The sequence below is a fragment of the Amblyomma maculatum genome, chromosome 10 (genome assembly GCF_055883805.1).
Source record: "Amblyomma maculatum isolate TAMU_Amacu chromosome 10, ASM5588380v1, whole genome shotgun sequence".
NCBI classification, from domain to species: Eukaryota; Metazoa; Arthropoda; class Arachnida; order Ixodida; family Ixodidae; genus Amblyomma; species Amblyomma maculatum.
This window is the reverse complement of record NC_139353.1, coordinates 64,564,677-64,583,155: the sequence shown is the minus strand read 5'-3', so window position 1 is coordinate 64,583,155 and position 18,479 is coordinate 64,564,677. Positions and strand designations below refer to the sequence as shown.

Genomic DNA, 18,479 nt, shown 5'->3' with positions numbered 1-18,479 from the left:
AGAAGCATCGATTTCTGCGTTTAGTGCTTGCATAAGGAGGGGACAAGGAGATGCAATAATTGACGCGGCTGCAACTAATCTTCTCTGAGCAGTTAATTTAAAAAGCCACAAAATATTCGCTAACAAAGGAAAAGAACACCAAGAGAATAAAAGAAATAAAAATTTCGACTGGTTTGACAAAGGTTTTAATAACAAATAGAGAAGCCACAATAAATTCTTTTTCTGTCTCTTTCTCTCTGTCGCAGTACACGGGCATTGCCACGTCGTGACGATGAGGGGACAAAGTGGCCACGCCCACCTGCTGGACACTTTGACTATAAGATATTGCGTACCACCTTTACACCACGCAACAAAGCGCTTAATAAACGATTATTCAATGAAACATGCATTTTGGCTTTTGTTTTCACCTTCCTACCCCCCGAACATTGTGTAATTCACAGGAGGCAAGCCACGCGGTACTCGCTACGTGTAGGCCACTATATTTGGTGGTTATGCAAACGAACATTCCTGTGCGGTGTACGACCCGCTGAAAGCAACAAACATTCGGCACATTTTGTAGGAGCTATTGAATATTTCGTGTTCATAATCTTATCACGCTCCTGGCAGTCTCCTTTTACTGCAAACAAAAGACGCTTTTCAAAACAACCAGTGGAAGTATTTTATATCAGCTCAAATGAGGAAACCAACACTAGCTTTCTTATCAGCCTATGACGCACAGATACCATCACAAAGCCTATCGTATGAGCACTGATTATGTACACTGGCGGCTGTAAGTCACAACTCCATTTATTATTTTTCTGCAATGACCAAAAGCAAGCTAAACATTTTGCCCTGCATTAAACGCAGAGAGAATATATCCACATGGAGGAAGGAAAAACTAGGAGGGAGCACGACGTCACGTGGTCAACCTTCGCAAGCCAAGTGCCGGATGGAAATCATATATTTATTGGTTACTAGGGACTCACTTTTCGAGGGATTCACTCACTCACATCCGGTATATATGCAGGCGGCCAAAATATCAATGAATATAAAGTCTTCATAAAGAAGACGAGTATTACGTTACACTTTAATATCGAAAAATGAGAGAAGCACGGAGCGCATAGTAGCGGCAGTTCTCGGTGCGCTGGCCGACGCTGACGCTCTTTCACTTGTTCGCGTAGTAGAGCTTGTGCGTCGCGTAGGCGCAGTGGAAGGCGTGGAAGCCTCCCGTCAACAAGCCCACCATCTAGAGAAGGGAGAAAGGCAGACACGCATCAGCGAGCAGGCATATATCAGTTATTCGGTGGAAAACCTCGACGAAGAACTTACAAATAAGAGAGCCTCCTATAAATAAACGTGGACTAAGTACTCTCTCTTCACCCATCACCACCCACAAATACTAGCTGCTGAAGAAAGGGGAACAACTGCTTCACTTTAGAATAAAGCTAAAATGTCATAAGGTGAAGGAAGCACGAAAACTAAACAACAATCCGAGTGTTTTAGAGTGACATTTGTTGATGCTACGAACTCCAGTTTTATGGTGTCAACTTTGGCATTGTTAGCTTAACACTCTAACACACTTACACAAGTCACTATTGTGCAACACCCCACGCTGCATGGCCTGCCCGCCATACATGACGTCAATGCGACGTGTCGTTGTAACACATTACGCTCACTGGTCTGAAATCCGTAACGCCGCCAGAGACAGCACAGTGAATCCCAAGCATTCTGCAGCGAACAGGACTAATAATGAAGAAGCGATGTCATATTCACCAAGGCAAAAAAAACTCTCCCTGAATCTCACTTTGCACAGTACTCTCCATCCTACGAATTTTTTCATGCTGCCGAAATATCCTTCAGAAAAGAAAACATAGGATATAAATTTATTTTCTCGCATAACTCGCTAAGATGTGCCGTTTTGCAGAGGCTGATTGATTTCCACGTCCTAAGATTGCCTTAAAGAGAGCTCCACTGTGAAGTATGGCGCGACAAAGGGCTTCCTAAGCGTACAAGTAGCATGCGGCCGAATCAAGGTAGGAATGGCATGATGGTTTGGTCTTGTCTGGTTTGGTTTGGTTTGGTCTATGGTGTTTACCGCCCCAAAGCGACTCAGGTAACAAGGAAAGCCGGAGTGGACGGCTTCTGAAATTTCGACTGCCTGGGGTTCTTTACTCAGCACGGACATCGCACAGAACACGGGGGCCTTGCTTTTAGCCTCCATCGAAAAGTGGCCGCCGCAGCTAGGATTCGATTCCGCCTCCTGGGCCACAGTAGAAGGTTAATGATCAATTTAATGATGCCCAATTTAACGCAACTCACGATATAACAAATATATTCCAATGCCCCCTCAGGCACCCATATAGTGCTCTGATTCACTCGAAATAGCGAAAGCAATTTCGTGATATCACAATTTAAAGCAGCTTTTTTTTTTTTTTAAATAGAGAAGAAAAGTGTTCACTTTTGCTCTGTTTTGCAGACAATGCACAAATATTTATTCATGGCGAACAAGCCCTAAAATCACAGAGCACTTTCGTCCCGCTTTTACCAAACTTCACAGTAAAGAGATTTCTAATGGGATTTTTTTTATTCACAAGATGGCCTGTGCAGTGGTGGATGCCACGTATGGCGCGGCAGTTCGCTCAAACAGGCGAGGGGAAAGACATGCTGGACGCACTTCATGTTGAGAAGAATCTGTGCGGGCGTTGCCTGAAAAGCGCACGCAAGCAACAAGCAAACAGTGTCGACTTCTTTGCAGAGATATAAAGTTGTAGTCCACTTGGTCTCTTCCTTTTGCGGTAAAAATATTTGTTGCTTTTTTTTTTTCAGATGCTTTTTGCCAAAATGATGCCGCGGCTGCTTCCTGGATGCTGCAACGCCAAACAACCGAATTTATCGAATTGAGTGACCGAGAATTTCCGCACTCAATTTAACGCAGAATCCGACTTAACGAAGTAATCCATGGCTTTCTCAGCTTCGTTATATCGAGTTTTAACTGTTAATCGATCGCTCTAAACACTGAGCTACCGCGGCGGAGCCAGGATTGACTTCAGTGAAGACAAGAATGCGCTTGTAAATATTATTGCTTTATGCGTTAAATGTGCGACTAGAAGAAACTTTTCTCATTTCTAAGCAGCTGAAGTTGAACGTCTGGCTTACATGAACAGGCGCTTTTGTCTATAGATATGCACTGCGTGAAAAAAGTAGGTTCTCATATTTCGAACTCCTCATATTGCGAACAAATTTCCACATAACGACAAATTTGTGCAGATTTCACATTTTTACTGGCCTTTGTTGCTTTCCTGTGTCTGGTCAAATGTGCGACATTGCTTTAAGAAGACCATTTCCAAGCGCGGAATGATTACACGTAGCGGTGCCCTACGTAACACGGTGATGCTATTTATGATTTCCGCGAATCCAAATTACAGTTATCTCGCGTCACTGTGTGCCTGATTATGACTCCAGAAATATTCACGGCAGCCCACATTTTCACCTGCTATAAATAACGTGGCATTTTATCCTCCTATTACGTTTATGCCAATCAAGACCTGCTCGTAAACAAGTTGTTGTTGTTTTTTTGCGCGCATTCCTCGTGTTCTTCCCTCTTCAGTATGTTTAAAAGGCCCGTAAGAAGCTGTTTATTATAGTTATAAAACGCACACGAGCAATATGTATCTCACTAACCCTTTCCGCAAAGCAAAAGTTTTTGACTTAGCTTCATTAGAACTGAAGGTAATCAAAAATGATGATCGTCGTCTCCCCCCTCAACACAATCCAATCCAAACTGGTGCGCAAGAAAAAAATAGCCAGTCTCAATGGTTAACCACCCCACCTCATCCCACTTGCAAAATTTGCCAGCGTCCTGTGATATGGCGGGCCCAGCAGCCTCGCTGACGTCAGTGAGGAGGTTTGTGGGCAGGAATGTGTCACCCAAATCAGCTGCGAGTGGTCGCCAAGTGTACCCTTCAAACATTACTTACCAATTATCGGCTCCATGCAAAGCTTTCATATTTGAATCACATGCTCAAACGGCCACCTCTATCAATTGATTCCATTAAAACGTTAGTCAAAGTAGTAATTCGGGAGCTTTTAACAGCCCGCATGTATGGTTCCTGCAACCCCTCTTTTACGATGCACAGTACCACTGGTTAACAAAGCGGCGCTGCGCAGTCGGTCTTCTGCAAATATTTTTGGTAATTTGCTTGGCACTGAGTGCCTAAGGCATAAACCCATTAGGTCTTTCTTTCCAGCCGGTGGCGCAAGCAGAGCCTCGAGATTGTTTTATTAAAAAAATGTGACCATTTAATAATAGCTCAAAAACACTGCGGGGATTACCTTCTTCTGGAGGCGCTGCAATCGGGGAATTGCAAAAACAGGTTGCTACCGACGCCCCACTCAGGTCACGCAAACTAATTCTAACTAGGTCTGTTCTAATTCAGTGTACCGCGGTGAAGTCCTGCCAGCGCTGAAACTTCCAAAAACGATGCTAAGCAATAGGCCAGAAAAAGCAGCCGAAAGCTAATGCTGTTTCAAAGTATATCCTTCCATGCGCTGTGTCTATTGCATTTTTTTTTTTTTGCGAATTTAGAATCAAAATCTAGCCAGTCTGCACAAAGCATTGTTATGACAGTCCAAGTGCGATCACCCCAACATACTGCACACAAATAACGCGATCCCTTCTGTTCCAATACAATCAAATATAAGATCCTTCCTCACAAAACTCTTGAGAGACTCTATAACCTGTGTATATGGGCAGTTTATTGCCCAAGGTTTAAACCTTTATCAGGAATTATTTTTCTTTTAAAGCAGGCTTTTGTCTACTAAAGCCGCACTTACCGAATTCAACTTCACCTCGTGGGTGTCCCGAATGACTCTGATGCAGCTGAATAGGTACAACACGCTGCCCACGCCTTGGAACAGCACGTACTGCGTGAATAAATAAAGCCACGTGGGACGAAGACTTTAAGGGTATACGAAAGTAACAGCGCCAAAACGAGACTTATTATCTCCCTATTTTCTGCAGCGATTACAGAAGGATCTCGATTTAACTTCCCGAAGTGACGCACGATCTTTGAATTACGTCATAGTGTGATGCTCCGGATAAATCAAGATCACTTGCACAGATACGTTGCACAGCATGCTAGCTTTTCGTGCATTTTACCTCTGTCGAAGCTTAGCCGGCGACGCCGTATTTCCAAACTGTCAATGGTGCAGCCTACTAGCCTCCCGGCTCATCTGAAAAGATTTAAACTGCGAATTCTAATTTAAAGCACTTCAGAATACAACATGGACGGCTGTATACATCACCGCTGGTGGGAGAAACTGCAATTTGGTGATGGGAAAAAAAGAGAGAGAGAAATACAGTAATATTTTATGTGCTTAAATAGTAACCTCCGCACAAAATCACATCTAAGTGCAATCTAAAATCCAATGCCTCTACCTCAAAGATTACTTGATGTCAGCTTTTCAAACAAATGAAAACAGAGCACAACTAAGGTTCAAACAGTTGGCATGCGCATTCAGAAGGTGAGTGCAAGCCATTTTCATCACAGAAGCAAGAATGTTGAGCACTGTTCATTGTACTCTTGCCCATTCTCACAAATGTTCAGTTTTCCTCGTAGTTAGCCCAGCTGACTAATACCTGCCCTTCAGGGTTGATTGTTCGAAACTAAACCCGCCGCGGCCGGTTTTGGGTTCAGTGCGATAAAGTCACTGGACCACCACGCCATATTCTACGTTACCGTTCGCACCGATAGGTCGAAGGTGCAGAGGGTTCAACACAACAGTTCGTTTGGCATCACAAACCGAAAACGAAATCACGAGTCTGACTTCTCTTGACGCTGGACTTCTCCGATGGTGTGCGTGCGTGTGCGTGCGTGCGCGTGTGTGGAAAGTGTTTTGCTCGCTAACTGCAGAGCATATTGTTATTACAATCAAACACTGCGGTTGGTAGGATCAGATACAAATGTGCCCACTTTTCAGATAGCTTTTTTTGCTGCTAGACATAACTAACAACTAACGCAACATCCTCCACGGGTATCACTTTAGAAAAAAGTGTTTGTTCAATAAACGCATGTTGTCCATTTTGAGATTTGTAAATGCCAATGGGGCAAATATAGCTTCGACAACGAATTGTTAAGGAACAACATGATAAAATTTGAATACATGCAACAATAACTTGAAGGTAAAAAGTGAGATTTAAAATGAACAGATGACAACCATACAGGAAAAAGCGAACGCGAAACACCGTCCACACTCCTTGCACGTCAAAGAGTGAATAAAACATGATATGGAGATGAAACTAAGGAATGTGAAGATTAAACTAAGAAATTTGCAGAAAACGAACACAACTCACAGCTCACATTAATGACTAGAAATGACGAAGATGGAGAACCACACACAAAAAGAGGAATAATTTTCTTTTTCCCCCATGTATGACTTTTGAAAAACGTCACATAATTTGGACTACTCAAGATTTCGCGAAGAAAAAAAGCAGCCTTTGACATGAGAGGATTAATATATAGCTTTACAAATAAATAAATATGTCTAATACGGCATGTATAATTAAGACTGTCCTAAGCATCGAACTGCGCATTAAATTTACAAAACAAAAGATGGAAACGAATAAGCATGGAAAAAACATAAGTGAAACATGAAGAAATGTGGTCTGCATTTTGGACATGTGTGTGGTTTAAGGCTGATTTAAAGTGAAATGTGGTAAACTTTGAACAGAATATTAAATTCGCAAAAAAAAAAATAAACCCAAGATTAAGCGTACATAAACCAGAAACGTACAGAAATTAGGTCCGTACGTTTGGTGAGGTGTGGGAGTTAAGGGAAAATGCAGTGAACCTCAAGTAATGCAAGAGCATTCAATGGAATACACAAACCACATTTGTGCGCAAATGTAAAACTACTCGAATTATGAAGAATAAAACACAAGAACGTAGGCAGACTTCATTCTTACATGACTGATTTCTAAGAAGAAATATAGATTGAGCTAGCCATAACGTTTCACTAGAAAAATGAATCAAAATATCCGCCGAGAAAAGGCTCTAAAGGAAAAGAAGCACAGAAACAAGGCCATAACTTTGTTCACTAAGAGGGCTGCAAGTCGCTGCTGTTGTCATTTTCAATGGTACCTCACCAAACTAGGGTATTTTAGTTCTGAGTTAGAATGATGTGCACGAGTTTCTGTACTGTATACCCTTAAGATATTCTTTTGGTTTGCACACTGCTGTCATTTGACCGCTTTCTATCACGTGCGGCAACGTAGGGAGGAATATCATGAAGACGATATTCAACTAGAATAATTGGTTCATTAGCACAGAGACTCCGCCACCACGAATGTGGTGGCGATATGATTCGCCGCCTCCAAATCCTTTATCTGTATAATCAAAGGCTTGTTGCACGTCTTGCTGATCTAAAGAGCATCCTCTATTCCCAAATAAAGTAAATTGACTGCCCTCGAACGGCAGTTGAGATGGCGTCTATCACACAATTTTCTTTACGATTTCTCTCTCGCTCGCTGTCAGCGACGAGTTGGTTAGAGCGCTTTCCACTAGCGTATATGTGAATACCTTATTTGTTAAATACTACCTCACATATTGCATGCGCAATCGGAATCAACGTGTCGAAAGTGTTTTGCAAACTATCAAGTGGTCTTCTTAAAAAGCTCTAATATGGGCGCCATTGCAAACATTGTTCGCCGTCCAGGAAATGCTCACGATTATAGCCCCGAAAAGCATCATTTCTGCCTTTTTATTACCAAGTAAATATGGTGCATATGTATGGTAATGCATATGTATGGTGGTGCATATGTGTGGTGGTGTGATATATGGATGCGAGAGTTGGACTGTGAAAAAGGCTGACCGCCGAAGAATTGACGCGTTTGAATTGTGGTGCTGGCGGAGACTCTTGAAAGTTCCTTGGACTGCCAGAAGATCAAATCAGTCGATATTGTCGACCATAAACCCTGACTGCTCATTGGAGGGTCAAATTCTAAAGTTAAATCTCAGCTACTTTGGTCCTCTGATGAGAAGAGAGGAGTCGCTGGAGAAAGATTTGATGTTGGGAAAGATTGAGGGTCACCGGAGAAGGGGTAGGCAGCGAACGCGTTGGTTAGATGGCATCCTCGAGGCGCTGCAGATGAAGTTATGTGATGTTAGGAAGGTAGTGAGAGACCGGAAAGCATGGCGTGATATGGTCCATAGGGTCACGAAGAGTTGGACACGACTGAACTGAACTGAAATATGGTGCTACATATGCGCTAGCAGCCGAATATTAGGAAAAAAATATTGATGCTTCAATGCAGCTATACATCGTGACGAATATAAATAACAGATATGTTTCAATGTTTTCTAATATTTCTGAAAAAACTCATTTCTTTTGCCGCTTTGTTTTTCTAGCCTTTGTTTTTTTATTTCCCGGAAATTTTGCAACCTTATTAGCCAAGTGAGAGCTATCGTTCGAACTTTCTATTTTTTGTCGGCTTGGGTTTCGTGGGTCTCAAGAAGCCCTTCGCGGACGACCCTCATTTAAGAAATACTGCCCTAAGGTACAAATAGTTGTATTAGGAGCATCGGTACGTCTAACCATATAGTGTTTTTTCCCTCTCCATTGCTTGTCATCTGCATTGTTATTGATTTCAGCTACGATTTCTCTCGTGTTTAATCCACTGAATTTGAGAAGGCTGTAGATGGGCATTCTCGCAAATCAACTCACATAGAAGAGCCTCGGAAGGTGATAGGCCGACGTCGCGCTGAGGATGCTCGACAGGAGCATGAAGATCCCGTTGAAGGAGAACGTGTACGCCGTGCCCCTCAGGACGTTCTCGGCGAGCACTCCGGTCCCGCCCGCCATCAGGAAGAGAGCCAGGCCTCCGCACTGCGAACCATGGACCCACATGCGGCAGCGAGTCACTGGAAAAGCTCTCGGAGTACAGCAAGGCTTTCGCGCTTATTGCTCGTCCATAGGCAGGCATAAACATAAAGCTGTGCGATTTATCTATAAATGTTACAAACGGACAGATTCACATCGTGCCGGGCTTCACGCTTTATCTGGCCGGTCAAAACTGCATCGCCTGACATTCTTATACCTACTGCTACACAATTCATACAAGATTAACCCCGAAGACTTCGTGAAAAAAAGCCAGTCCAAAATAACACGTCTTAAACATCCCCTCTTTCTTGAGGAATTTTTCTGTAGCAACAACACTTTTTACTTTTCTTTTTTTTTCCGCAAACAGTGCGCGATTGTAATGCACTTGACGCCTCAGTTGTAGGGCAACCTACAGTCCAAAAGTTCTTAGAGCTTGCCGAGCCTACTTTGTTGTCATGAAGCGGTCTTAATTTGTGTCAAAGCTCCGGTGATATATGCTTTCTATTGTATAACTGATTTTTTGGTGTTCTCTGTGCTTTAAACGTAATCCTCACTTGAAAAAAAAAACAATCAGCATTCTATGAAGGTTTTTCATATTGCATCTGCCATATCAGCAATTATGTCCATGTCATGCAGTTCATGCCCACTTCTGAAAAAAACCCATTGGGGTTGACAGTATATCAAATAAATAAATAAATAAATAAATAAATAAATAAATAAATAAATAAATAAATAAATAAATAAATAAATAAATAAATAAATAAAAATATACTATAAGTTGTGGCCTCTCAAGGTTTTCATCTCCAAAATGAACTTATTTCGAACAACTAGCGTGCAGGTCACAAACGCATTCTGTAACAACTCTGTCTCCGGAAGTGTGTTGTACTATTATGCTTACAAATAATAGCAGTAAATAGTCAAATCGTAATGTTTCTCTTTAATAAACAAGGCGCATTGGAATTCTCGGACTTATTAATAAATTCGTCCTTCTTTGTAGGCGACATGAGAAGGTCTGAGACTCAAGTGTTCTGTGTCGCGGAGGGAGCCGTATACAAAAGAGTTCGACTGAACAGGCAGGCTTAAGTCATCAGTCATTCTTCCCTGAGGTGTGCGAAGGATCATAAGTTTCGATATGCGCAGATAGCCCGCAAAGCCGCCCTGATGGGCATGAGAGGCGACCCCACTCGCGCCCGGTTGTCGTCTCTATTATTCCATGCTTCCCGCATTACCTGCGGAGGTCCACGGGGTAATGTGGGCTAAAGAGAAAGAACACAAGAGGGCGGTAATGCCTGAGGGAACATTTACCGTTTGGCGGTATTTCACCGCTCAAACACTAAGAGATCATCACCACGCAAAGAAGGTTATGAAATCCACCAGCGTTGCTGTCATGATTGAGAACAAGTGGAAGATTCTTCTCGTATGCCTCGGCCATCATTTGGCTAAACATTTTACGAACGGGTGGCGTTTGTCTAGAAGAAGCCGAAATGATTGCCTACTTTTCTGATGTTGCCGCCGGTATTTCTATAACCGGTGAAAAGAAGAGAGCTGGGGTGCTACCTATTTAATGTCTCAAATATAAGCAGCCTAGATTTCATCCGTGTCGTAAATCGAAGCGCGTGATGAGGTAAATTTCCAATTCGCAAGATACGTAATTAACACTTTAAATTAGAAAGAAAAAGGGCGCTTCTCATATGTCCCTTATACGAAATCCATTTTTGTGTTCGCATACATTACAGTTTGTCCTTTTCCCCTCCTCGGAATAAATATTTTCTGCGCTGGGGGATGACCGGCCGGAAAATTCGCACCACCACATCGACCAGGTCAGCGTGCAAGAGAAGCACACTTACATCACAATTCCTAAAATTCTTGCGGCGTTCGATCTTCTTACATGAAGTGCATGCATGCTGTGAAGTCGCCATTGTCTTTGTGAGCAGAGAATCCGGCACTCAGACTTACGACTTCGAGGAAGTTGAAGAGGCCGTTGGCTGTGCTGATATAGTCGTCGAAAGTGACCTCGATGATACGGTCACGCGCCAGCACTGCCATGGTCTCCGCACTTGCAACCATATTTGTTCGAGTCTCTATGTGGCGATGAATGACTTTAATCGGCTGGGAAGCGCTTAGCTGGCTCCTGACGTCTGCGTAGGAGGCACACAGCAGTTAAGACACAGTTCACATGAGGGCTAAAAGCACTCACGAACCGCCAGATTAGCTTGAGCAACCTAGGGAGCTTGAAATTAAAACAAGGATGCCTCTTTTACCTAGACAAGCATCTAATGCAGCGGGTAAAACCTGAAAACTTGTTTCGATAGGCATCCCGTCCCCATTGACACACACCTCAACGTTTCCCAGAGGCATATATTTTATGGCATTCAAAAACCACTTGTTACACCTTCCCGCCAATTCCATATCCGTCTGGGTTCTGGTTCCTTCTTTTCCCACTGTCCTGCTCTCTGTACGAATCCAGAGCGCTCCAGGCCTATGCTGAGTGCAGTCATCCCTCCTGGTCTGTCGATCATGCTCTTTTCGGCACAACTGGAACCCCAGCTGTCTCGGTAAACAAAGCGCAGATTATATTGAATGCTTAATCTGCGTTTCTAAATAACGTGTCCCTCTCTTCTTTAATAATTTATTATTGCATATTCTTCATTTATTTTCCTCACAAACGTTTTGCATCACATTACTCAAAGCCTGCTGAACTGCTAGTGAATACCTAAAATTTCCAACGGAAAGGCAAAACTCAGTCACAGAGTGTTTAGAAGAGTCAATGTTATGCGCGCCAAAAGATGAGACGCATCTCTTAAGACGTAAGAGTAGAAGTTAAACTGTGGTCCGACGGATTATTTCCGGAAGTTCTACGCTAGCGCTCAGCATTAACACTGATGCTGGTGCGCGTGTTTTTCAAGTTTATCACTTTACTGAATCATGGCGTAGTTCAGTAGGCGATCCGAAGCATTTCTCCAAATTCTCGAAGGTGCAAGATGTCTAGGGGCCGTTACGTAGCGACCCAACCGGACTGACCGTGCACAGTAGTTGTCATGGTTGTTTATTTAGGACGAAATTATAAGCAATATTACAAGTGTTATATTCTTAGGTAGCTAATGTAGAGTATAAGAGCAATGCAAGTGTCATATCGTAGGATAGCTTATGCTGAGCATTTTATTTCTTTAAATGCTTACTCGATAATAAATAAATTGTTAATTGCTATCACAAATAAAACCTAAAGCTACAATACAATGTTCAGTCTGTATTGTTGATACGTTCTCGACAAATTCTCGACCAAGCTCTAAACCACGCGAAACCATACGCACAACCGAGTTATAGCATGTCTAACTCAGTTCAACCATGGTTAAACCGCTGCCAATTTTTATGCTCTCGTGTTCACACAGAGCCCTGTTGATATGCTCTGAGCATCAAAAAAAAAATATGAGTAAAAGAGAAAATCGAGCACACAGTTATCCTGTCTTTAACAATTGCTTAAGGCTACCTAAGCTCCGCCTTTATAGGCGCAACAGGGCAGCATTAACGGCTCCTGTTTTCGTCTTCCCTTGCTGATTCACGTTTTGCATACAAGCATTTCCCTATTCGCCTTTAATTTAAGTAACACTTTAAGACCTGCATAAGGAATGCGGGAGACTAGCCGATACAGATATAAGTCCCCACTATAAACGGCAACTCCGGTGCTTTTTTTTTCATCATTTTGTGCTTTTGGTTAAATTACATTCCTCAGCATGACCTGACTCCAACACAAAAATTCTTTTTTGAAATTTCAACTGAAACTATTTTTAAAAAGAAAAAACAACAAATCAAAACCGAAACTGCTTTCATGGCCAGAAACGACGTCCCAGTTGACGAAATGGTGACGTCACACACAGCACAAGAAAAGAACTCATACGTGCGTTGGATGGCGAAAATAAAGTATGAAAATCATGGCGCATTGCATAAAAATGTTCGAGGTAATTCGATATAAGCCTCACAATTTTATAATCACGCGGAAAATGGAAAGTAATGCCGGTGTACTGTTTGTGACGTTAGAAACCTAGTGTTGCCCTCAGAAATAGTCTGAACTTAAGCCATGAAAACTGCATATTTTAAAATCGTGTTGTGCGTGAACGGATTATCACACGGAGCCCAAATTTTGTAGAATGCGTCAGGATGGAGAGGGAAGCCTACAGTAAAAATTTTACTAGAATATTTTCATGTCAAAAACCCACCGGAGTTGCCCTTTAAACAAGCCGTACGAAAGCACCAGCGTGGCACAGGCGGAGCGTGCCCAGCTCGTTATCTATTAGTCCCGCGGGGTTCAGTTGCCATCTCACCCCTTTCTTTCAGAAGAGGTGCCCGTCATACAACCCACCAAGAAATCCGCATCCGCCTGTACCACCTGTCAAAGGCATTCTCGCAATTTCTAGCTCACAATGACGACAAAGCGGATGCCTGATTTTCCGGGCAACCTGGCCCTTAATGCTATCACACTAAAATGCGCTGAATAATATATAATAAGCAAAAAGCATCCTGTAAGGCAGTCGCCCCTGCTATTCCTCCAAAGGTAGGTACGGACTATAGGTAAGCGGGAGAAGCGAAGAGGTCAAATATGTCCAAGGAGGGCTTCCAATAAATTGGCCTCAAAGCATAGGTGTCACCATCTGTGAGCAATTTCGCAAGTCAAGCTTTTACAGCGACATAATTTTCGGCGCGTGTTTCACCAGCTGCGCTATGCGGCCAGTAACTTCGAGACGCACTGGCAATCCGTCCTCTTATTTCTACACGCCACGAATCTGAATGCCCTCGCAGGAAGAATGTTAAATTCTATTTTCTAACCAATAAGTGCACCTTTTACAGCTGTAAATAGGGCAACGTAGCTAGAAAGGGACAGCGAATCAATTTTCACGTGGTAGACTAAGTGAGCTCGATTGTCCACGGTGGCGCTTTGAGGCTTTACTTGTAGCTGCCTCAGTGGATGCGACCCCGTTTTTAGGCCACAGCAGAAAACCAGCAAAACTATGCAGGTTCTGTCTCTGAGAGAAGGAATCGCATAGCTATGGAATGCCGTGTATAGGCTGAGCTCAAAGCAGCCTCGCCCCTGTGCTAAAGTCTGTGCCTGCATATTCTATATTCTCTGCACCCCATCCCCTGCTTCAAGAGGTTGAAGAGGCTCGTTGAGCATGAGAATGGTTGAGGAGCCGTGCGCTTCGCTTACCTTGCGCGAGAAATGGTCGAGGAGCCGTGCGATTCGCTTACCTTGAGCGACGATCGGCCCTTGTATCCAACTGCGTCTCGGAGCTTCGAACAGTCGAGTGCGTCCTCTTTGTCTTTATTGGAGCGCGAATATGGCGCATGTACGGTGTGTGGTAATTTCGCGATTATTATAATTGGAAATGTCTTTCTATAATTCATTACTCCAACATAGTTGTTCCCTTAGCGCAGTCGGCGCTTCATTATTATTTGAAAAAGATTTAGTATAAAGTGGGCGGCATAGAGAATATTTTCTGAATATTTAAACAGAAAAAGCAAGATAGCTAAGAATTTTTACGCGGATAATCCAAAATCAGCTGGATTTTATTCGCGAGAAATAAAAAGATTAGAATCGATAAATACCTAGTAATTTATCGTGTTCATTATTACCAATCATTGATTAACACCAATAACAGAGCATATCACTGTTATAGCCTATTGGTTATCGCGTCCACCTGGTATCGGGAAGTGCTGGGTGGAAGGTGCTGGACTCGGGAATTGGGCTAGTTGGGGAAGATTCATGCATCACAGTCAAACCCGGGCGCAACGTGATGGAAAAGAAAGGGCCACGCATATCAATTTTCTCACAACTGAAACTATAGCTACATTATTTAATCTTTATTGGCGGATAACTGAAAATTTGCAATTTTACTTGACATGCTGGGCTCATCGATGAGAGGTTCAAAATTTGTTCCGCTGGGTTTTGGAAGGCTATGCCGATGCCATCCTGCAAGAATTTTTTGTCCTCCATTATGACTGAGGAACGCATATATATCTGATACATATCGTTACGGTACGCAGTCATGGAGATGACGAAGTGCTGGACTAGTAAAGAAAGACGACGCTGAAGCTAAGCTGTGTTTGTCTGTACAAGTGTGAAAGGATTTGCGTTGCCTCAAATTTGTCAACCCCGCCGGGGTGGCGCAGTGGTTAGGGCGCTTGACTACTGTTCCCAAGGAAACTGGATCGAATCCCGGCTTCGACGGCCGCCTTTCTATGGAGGCTAAAAGCAAGGCACCCGTGCGCTGTGCGATGTCAGGGCCCGTAAAAGAACCCCAGGTGGTCGAAATTTCCGGAGTCCTCCACTACGGCGTCTCTCATAGCATGAGTTGCTTTGGGACGTTAAACCCCACAAACCAAACCAAACTAAATTTGTCAGTACTTACATAACTACATCACAGCTACGGACAGGTTCCCTTGCTAATTGTATTCCAAATTTACAAACTCTTTCAAGTTCAAGTTTATTTTCTTTTAGCAAGAAAAGAAATTTTTGCTTCCTATTTTTTCTTTCAATGAATTTTGTGATCTTAAATCTTATGTTTTAGTTTAGTTGACAATTACTTTAATGCACTAATTTAGTTTGTGTAGGATATTTGGCAGTCCACACTGAACCCTGGCCAATCCCCCTTCGTGGGTATGTGCCATATAACAAGGCAGAAGCGGAAGAGCTTGTCCCGGACGGCTAACTGTTGCGACTACACCGGAGTCTGCTCTTAACATCTTGGTGGAGTGTGCAGGGTACGACACCAATACCACAATCTGGATCTCCGCAGTGGCTGCCAGCTTGGTGCTAGCACTATGCTGTCCGACGCAACCCCTTCTACAGCGGCACAACCAGCACCCACTGTCGTCGTGGCCCAGCCTCGTGATCCGGGCACCTTTAGCGGTACCGAAATGACTTCGACATCTGGCTCGCTGGCTGAAGACTGGCTCGCTATCTACGAGCGAGTCAGTAAGCATAACCGATGGGACGCAACATTGATTCTTGCGAATTTCATTTTCTAGAAACTGATGAACCGCCCCTTGAAGATAGAAGAATGATGCTTACCTCCGCGTACGTATTAAAAATGAAGCCTCTCCCGAAACACTTCTGCTACACTGCTTAAATCAGGACCATCCAGAACACTATTCAGCAACAAACCTCATGCAATCAAACCACTAATCCTTCGCTTTGAAGAAATATGCAAAGAATTGAACATACTGGATACTCTCCCGAATTTTGTACAGACACCTAGCCCACTTCCGCCATGGTACAGCTTTCCAGATGCATGCAACTTCACGCTAACAAGCTTTCATAAAAAGCAAACCCCACGTGAACACCTATTACAGGAGTTTTTCGCAGTAGATGAAACATACAAGCAATATACAGCGTTTTATACTGATCGTTCGAAAACAAAAAAAAAATGTTGGATGTGCAGTAGTTCACGATAAATGGGAACCAGCTGTGCGACTACCTGAATGTTCATTCGGTGTTTCCTTGAAGCAGCCCATCGTTGTTCAATAGCTTCCCTGATTTCCTTATTCCACCAGCTCCGTGGCTTCCTTTTTCCATTCCAGCGGTTTGCTACTTTAACCTCCTGAATTTTCCTCCTTATGAGTAGTTCTACCCGTTCATAATCCCAGTCTTCCAGGGGGCTTTTCTCTATTGCTTCCTCTATGTCTGCTGCTATCTGCGCTATTTGATCGTCGTTTAATTTTCCGTTTACATTTTGTCTAATTTCCATTTCTTTTTTCATCATGGGCTCCATCTGCGGACTAATACGTTTATGATCACTTCCCAGACTACACTCCCCTTCTTCGTCTATTTCCATTTTTGTGACCTTGCTATAAATTTCCTGCGACATTAGACAATAGTCGATGGTCGTCTGCCTGTTGCGGAATTCCCACGTGATTTGGCCTTCACATTTTGTTTCTCTATTTACTATAACTAGATCGTATCGCTCACAGAAATCTAGCATTAGCTTGCCGTTACAATCCGTGTATCCATCCAGATCGTCGATGTGGCCGTTCATGTCCCCCAGTAGAATAATATTGGCCCCGTTTCCAAGCCGGCTTATATCGTCACTGAGACATTCAACAAGATCTCTGTTTTCTTGCCTGCATTGATGTCCTGTTGCTAAATAAACTACCCCTAGCCATGTCCTTATGCCGGCAATTGTTCCTGAAACCCAGATATGTTCTTTACAAGATAATTTAATTATTTGCCAATTTGTTCCCTGGTGGATCAACATACCTACCCCTCCACCCTTTTTTTCCGTTCTCGTTCTGTTGCACCCTTCCCAGACGTAGCCTTCTATAAACAGCGGATCTTCTTGATCCCTGAAATGAGTCTTGCAAAGAGCGTACACACCTATTTTGTCAACCTTCAATGCTGTTCTATCTCTAACCATTTCGCTCTTTTTCTACCTCCTTGCATGTTTATGTAGCTGATCCTAGTGTTAAATTTCTTTTTTGTACTTTTCTTTCTCGACCTACTCTTTGCCATTTTTGGGGCTCAGCCTCCATTATTACACTTTCTTCTGCTTCACTTCTAACTACCTCTGTGCACGGAGTCCTCGCGGACCCCCTAAAAAAGCTACAGCCCTGCCTGCCAGGCGCCAGCCGATCTCTGCTCCCACCCTTCTGTTAAAATGAATGCCATCTCGCTGAAAAGCCCTACCAAAACCTGCTTTATGTACCTCCCTGTTTACCTCAACGACTTCGAAACGCTTCTCCAGGCTTAACTTTCTTATGTCCTGATTAACTATCACCACGTCCTTTTCCATCTTTCTGTTCAATCCTAGCACCTCTGGTACTGTGCATACAACTATCTGCGTCTGCTGTGCTATCTCCCTGATCTCGTCAACTCCCTTAGCTAAACTTTCCACCACTCCTGCAGTGTCACCATTTAGGACATTGTTTAGCCCCGCGGCTACTATTACCATACTGCGCTCTGCGGAATTCTTCAACAGCCTATTTTTACTCTCTTTTAGCACTGCCCTCATTGTTCTCCCTGGGAAGGCTCCAACCAACACTCTCTTATCACCCCTTACACTTCCAAGATATCTCGCTTGCACCTGTTCATGTTAGAATCTCCGGCGATAAGCACCTGGGCCTTCTCTCTCTCTCTCCCAACTGTTGGCTCCTGATTTCGGTTATCTGTGTCCTTATCTCTGAGATGACGACAGCGCCCCAAGCGGCAAGCTAACCAGGCGGACCGCCGGGAGATCCCGGCATGGGCGACCACGCCAAGCAGAGCGAAAACGGGCGCCATGACCCGATGTATAAATAAACAGTTTTGCTTGTTATACCGGCTACGTACCACACATGTTAAATCGCAACAATGAACCCTATCCCTCTTCCACTTCCTTGTGATTAATCTACGTTCGTGTACACGCGCTTTTCTAGTGGCTTTAACAGTACTCCTTTTCATGACAATCGCACGTGCCTCCACTACGGCTCCTCTTTCTCTCTATCCACTTTAGCTCCCACCTTCCTCCCTTCCCTCACGGCGTGGTTCAGGTGCCCACCGAGCAAGCGTGACCGATACTGCACCTTTCCTTTCCCGTGAACCAATTATTATTATTATTATTATTATTATTATTATTATTATTATTATTATTATTATT

General features: G+C 43.4%; 2 protein-coding genes across 2 annotated transcripts in view; one reads left to right on the top strand and one right to left on the bottom strand.

Annotated features, from left to right (window-relative positions):
* The window catches only part of LOC146176696 (uncharacterized), a 28,207-nt gene extending 27,938 nt beyond the window's left edge, over positions 1-269 (top strand). Inside the window, exon 7 of the mRNA XM_084581360.1 lies at positions 246-269. Within this exon, the coding sequence (XP_084437486.1) occupies positions 246-269 (24 nt within the window). The remainder of the gene's footprint in view (positions 1-245) is intronic.
* Positions 270-1,144: 875 nt separating this feature from the next.
* On the bottom strand, positions 1,145-10,923 carry LOC146176695 (uncharacterized). The gene is made up of 4 exons (XM_084581024.1): positions 10,813-10,923; positions 8,701-8,862; positions 4,813-4,902; positions 1,145-1,225 (listed from the first exon to the last, which is right to left on the bottom strand). The coding sequence occupies exons 1-4, from the start codon at positions 10,921-10,923 to the stop codon at positions 1,145-1,147; spliced, it is 444 nt and encodes a 147-aa protein (XP_084437150.1).
* Between the last annotated feature and the right edge of the window lie 7,556 nt (positions 10,924-18,479).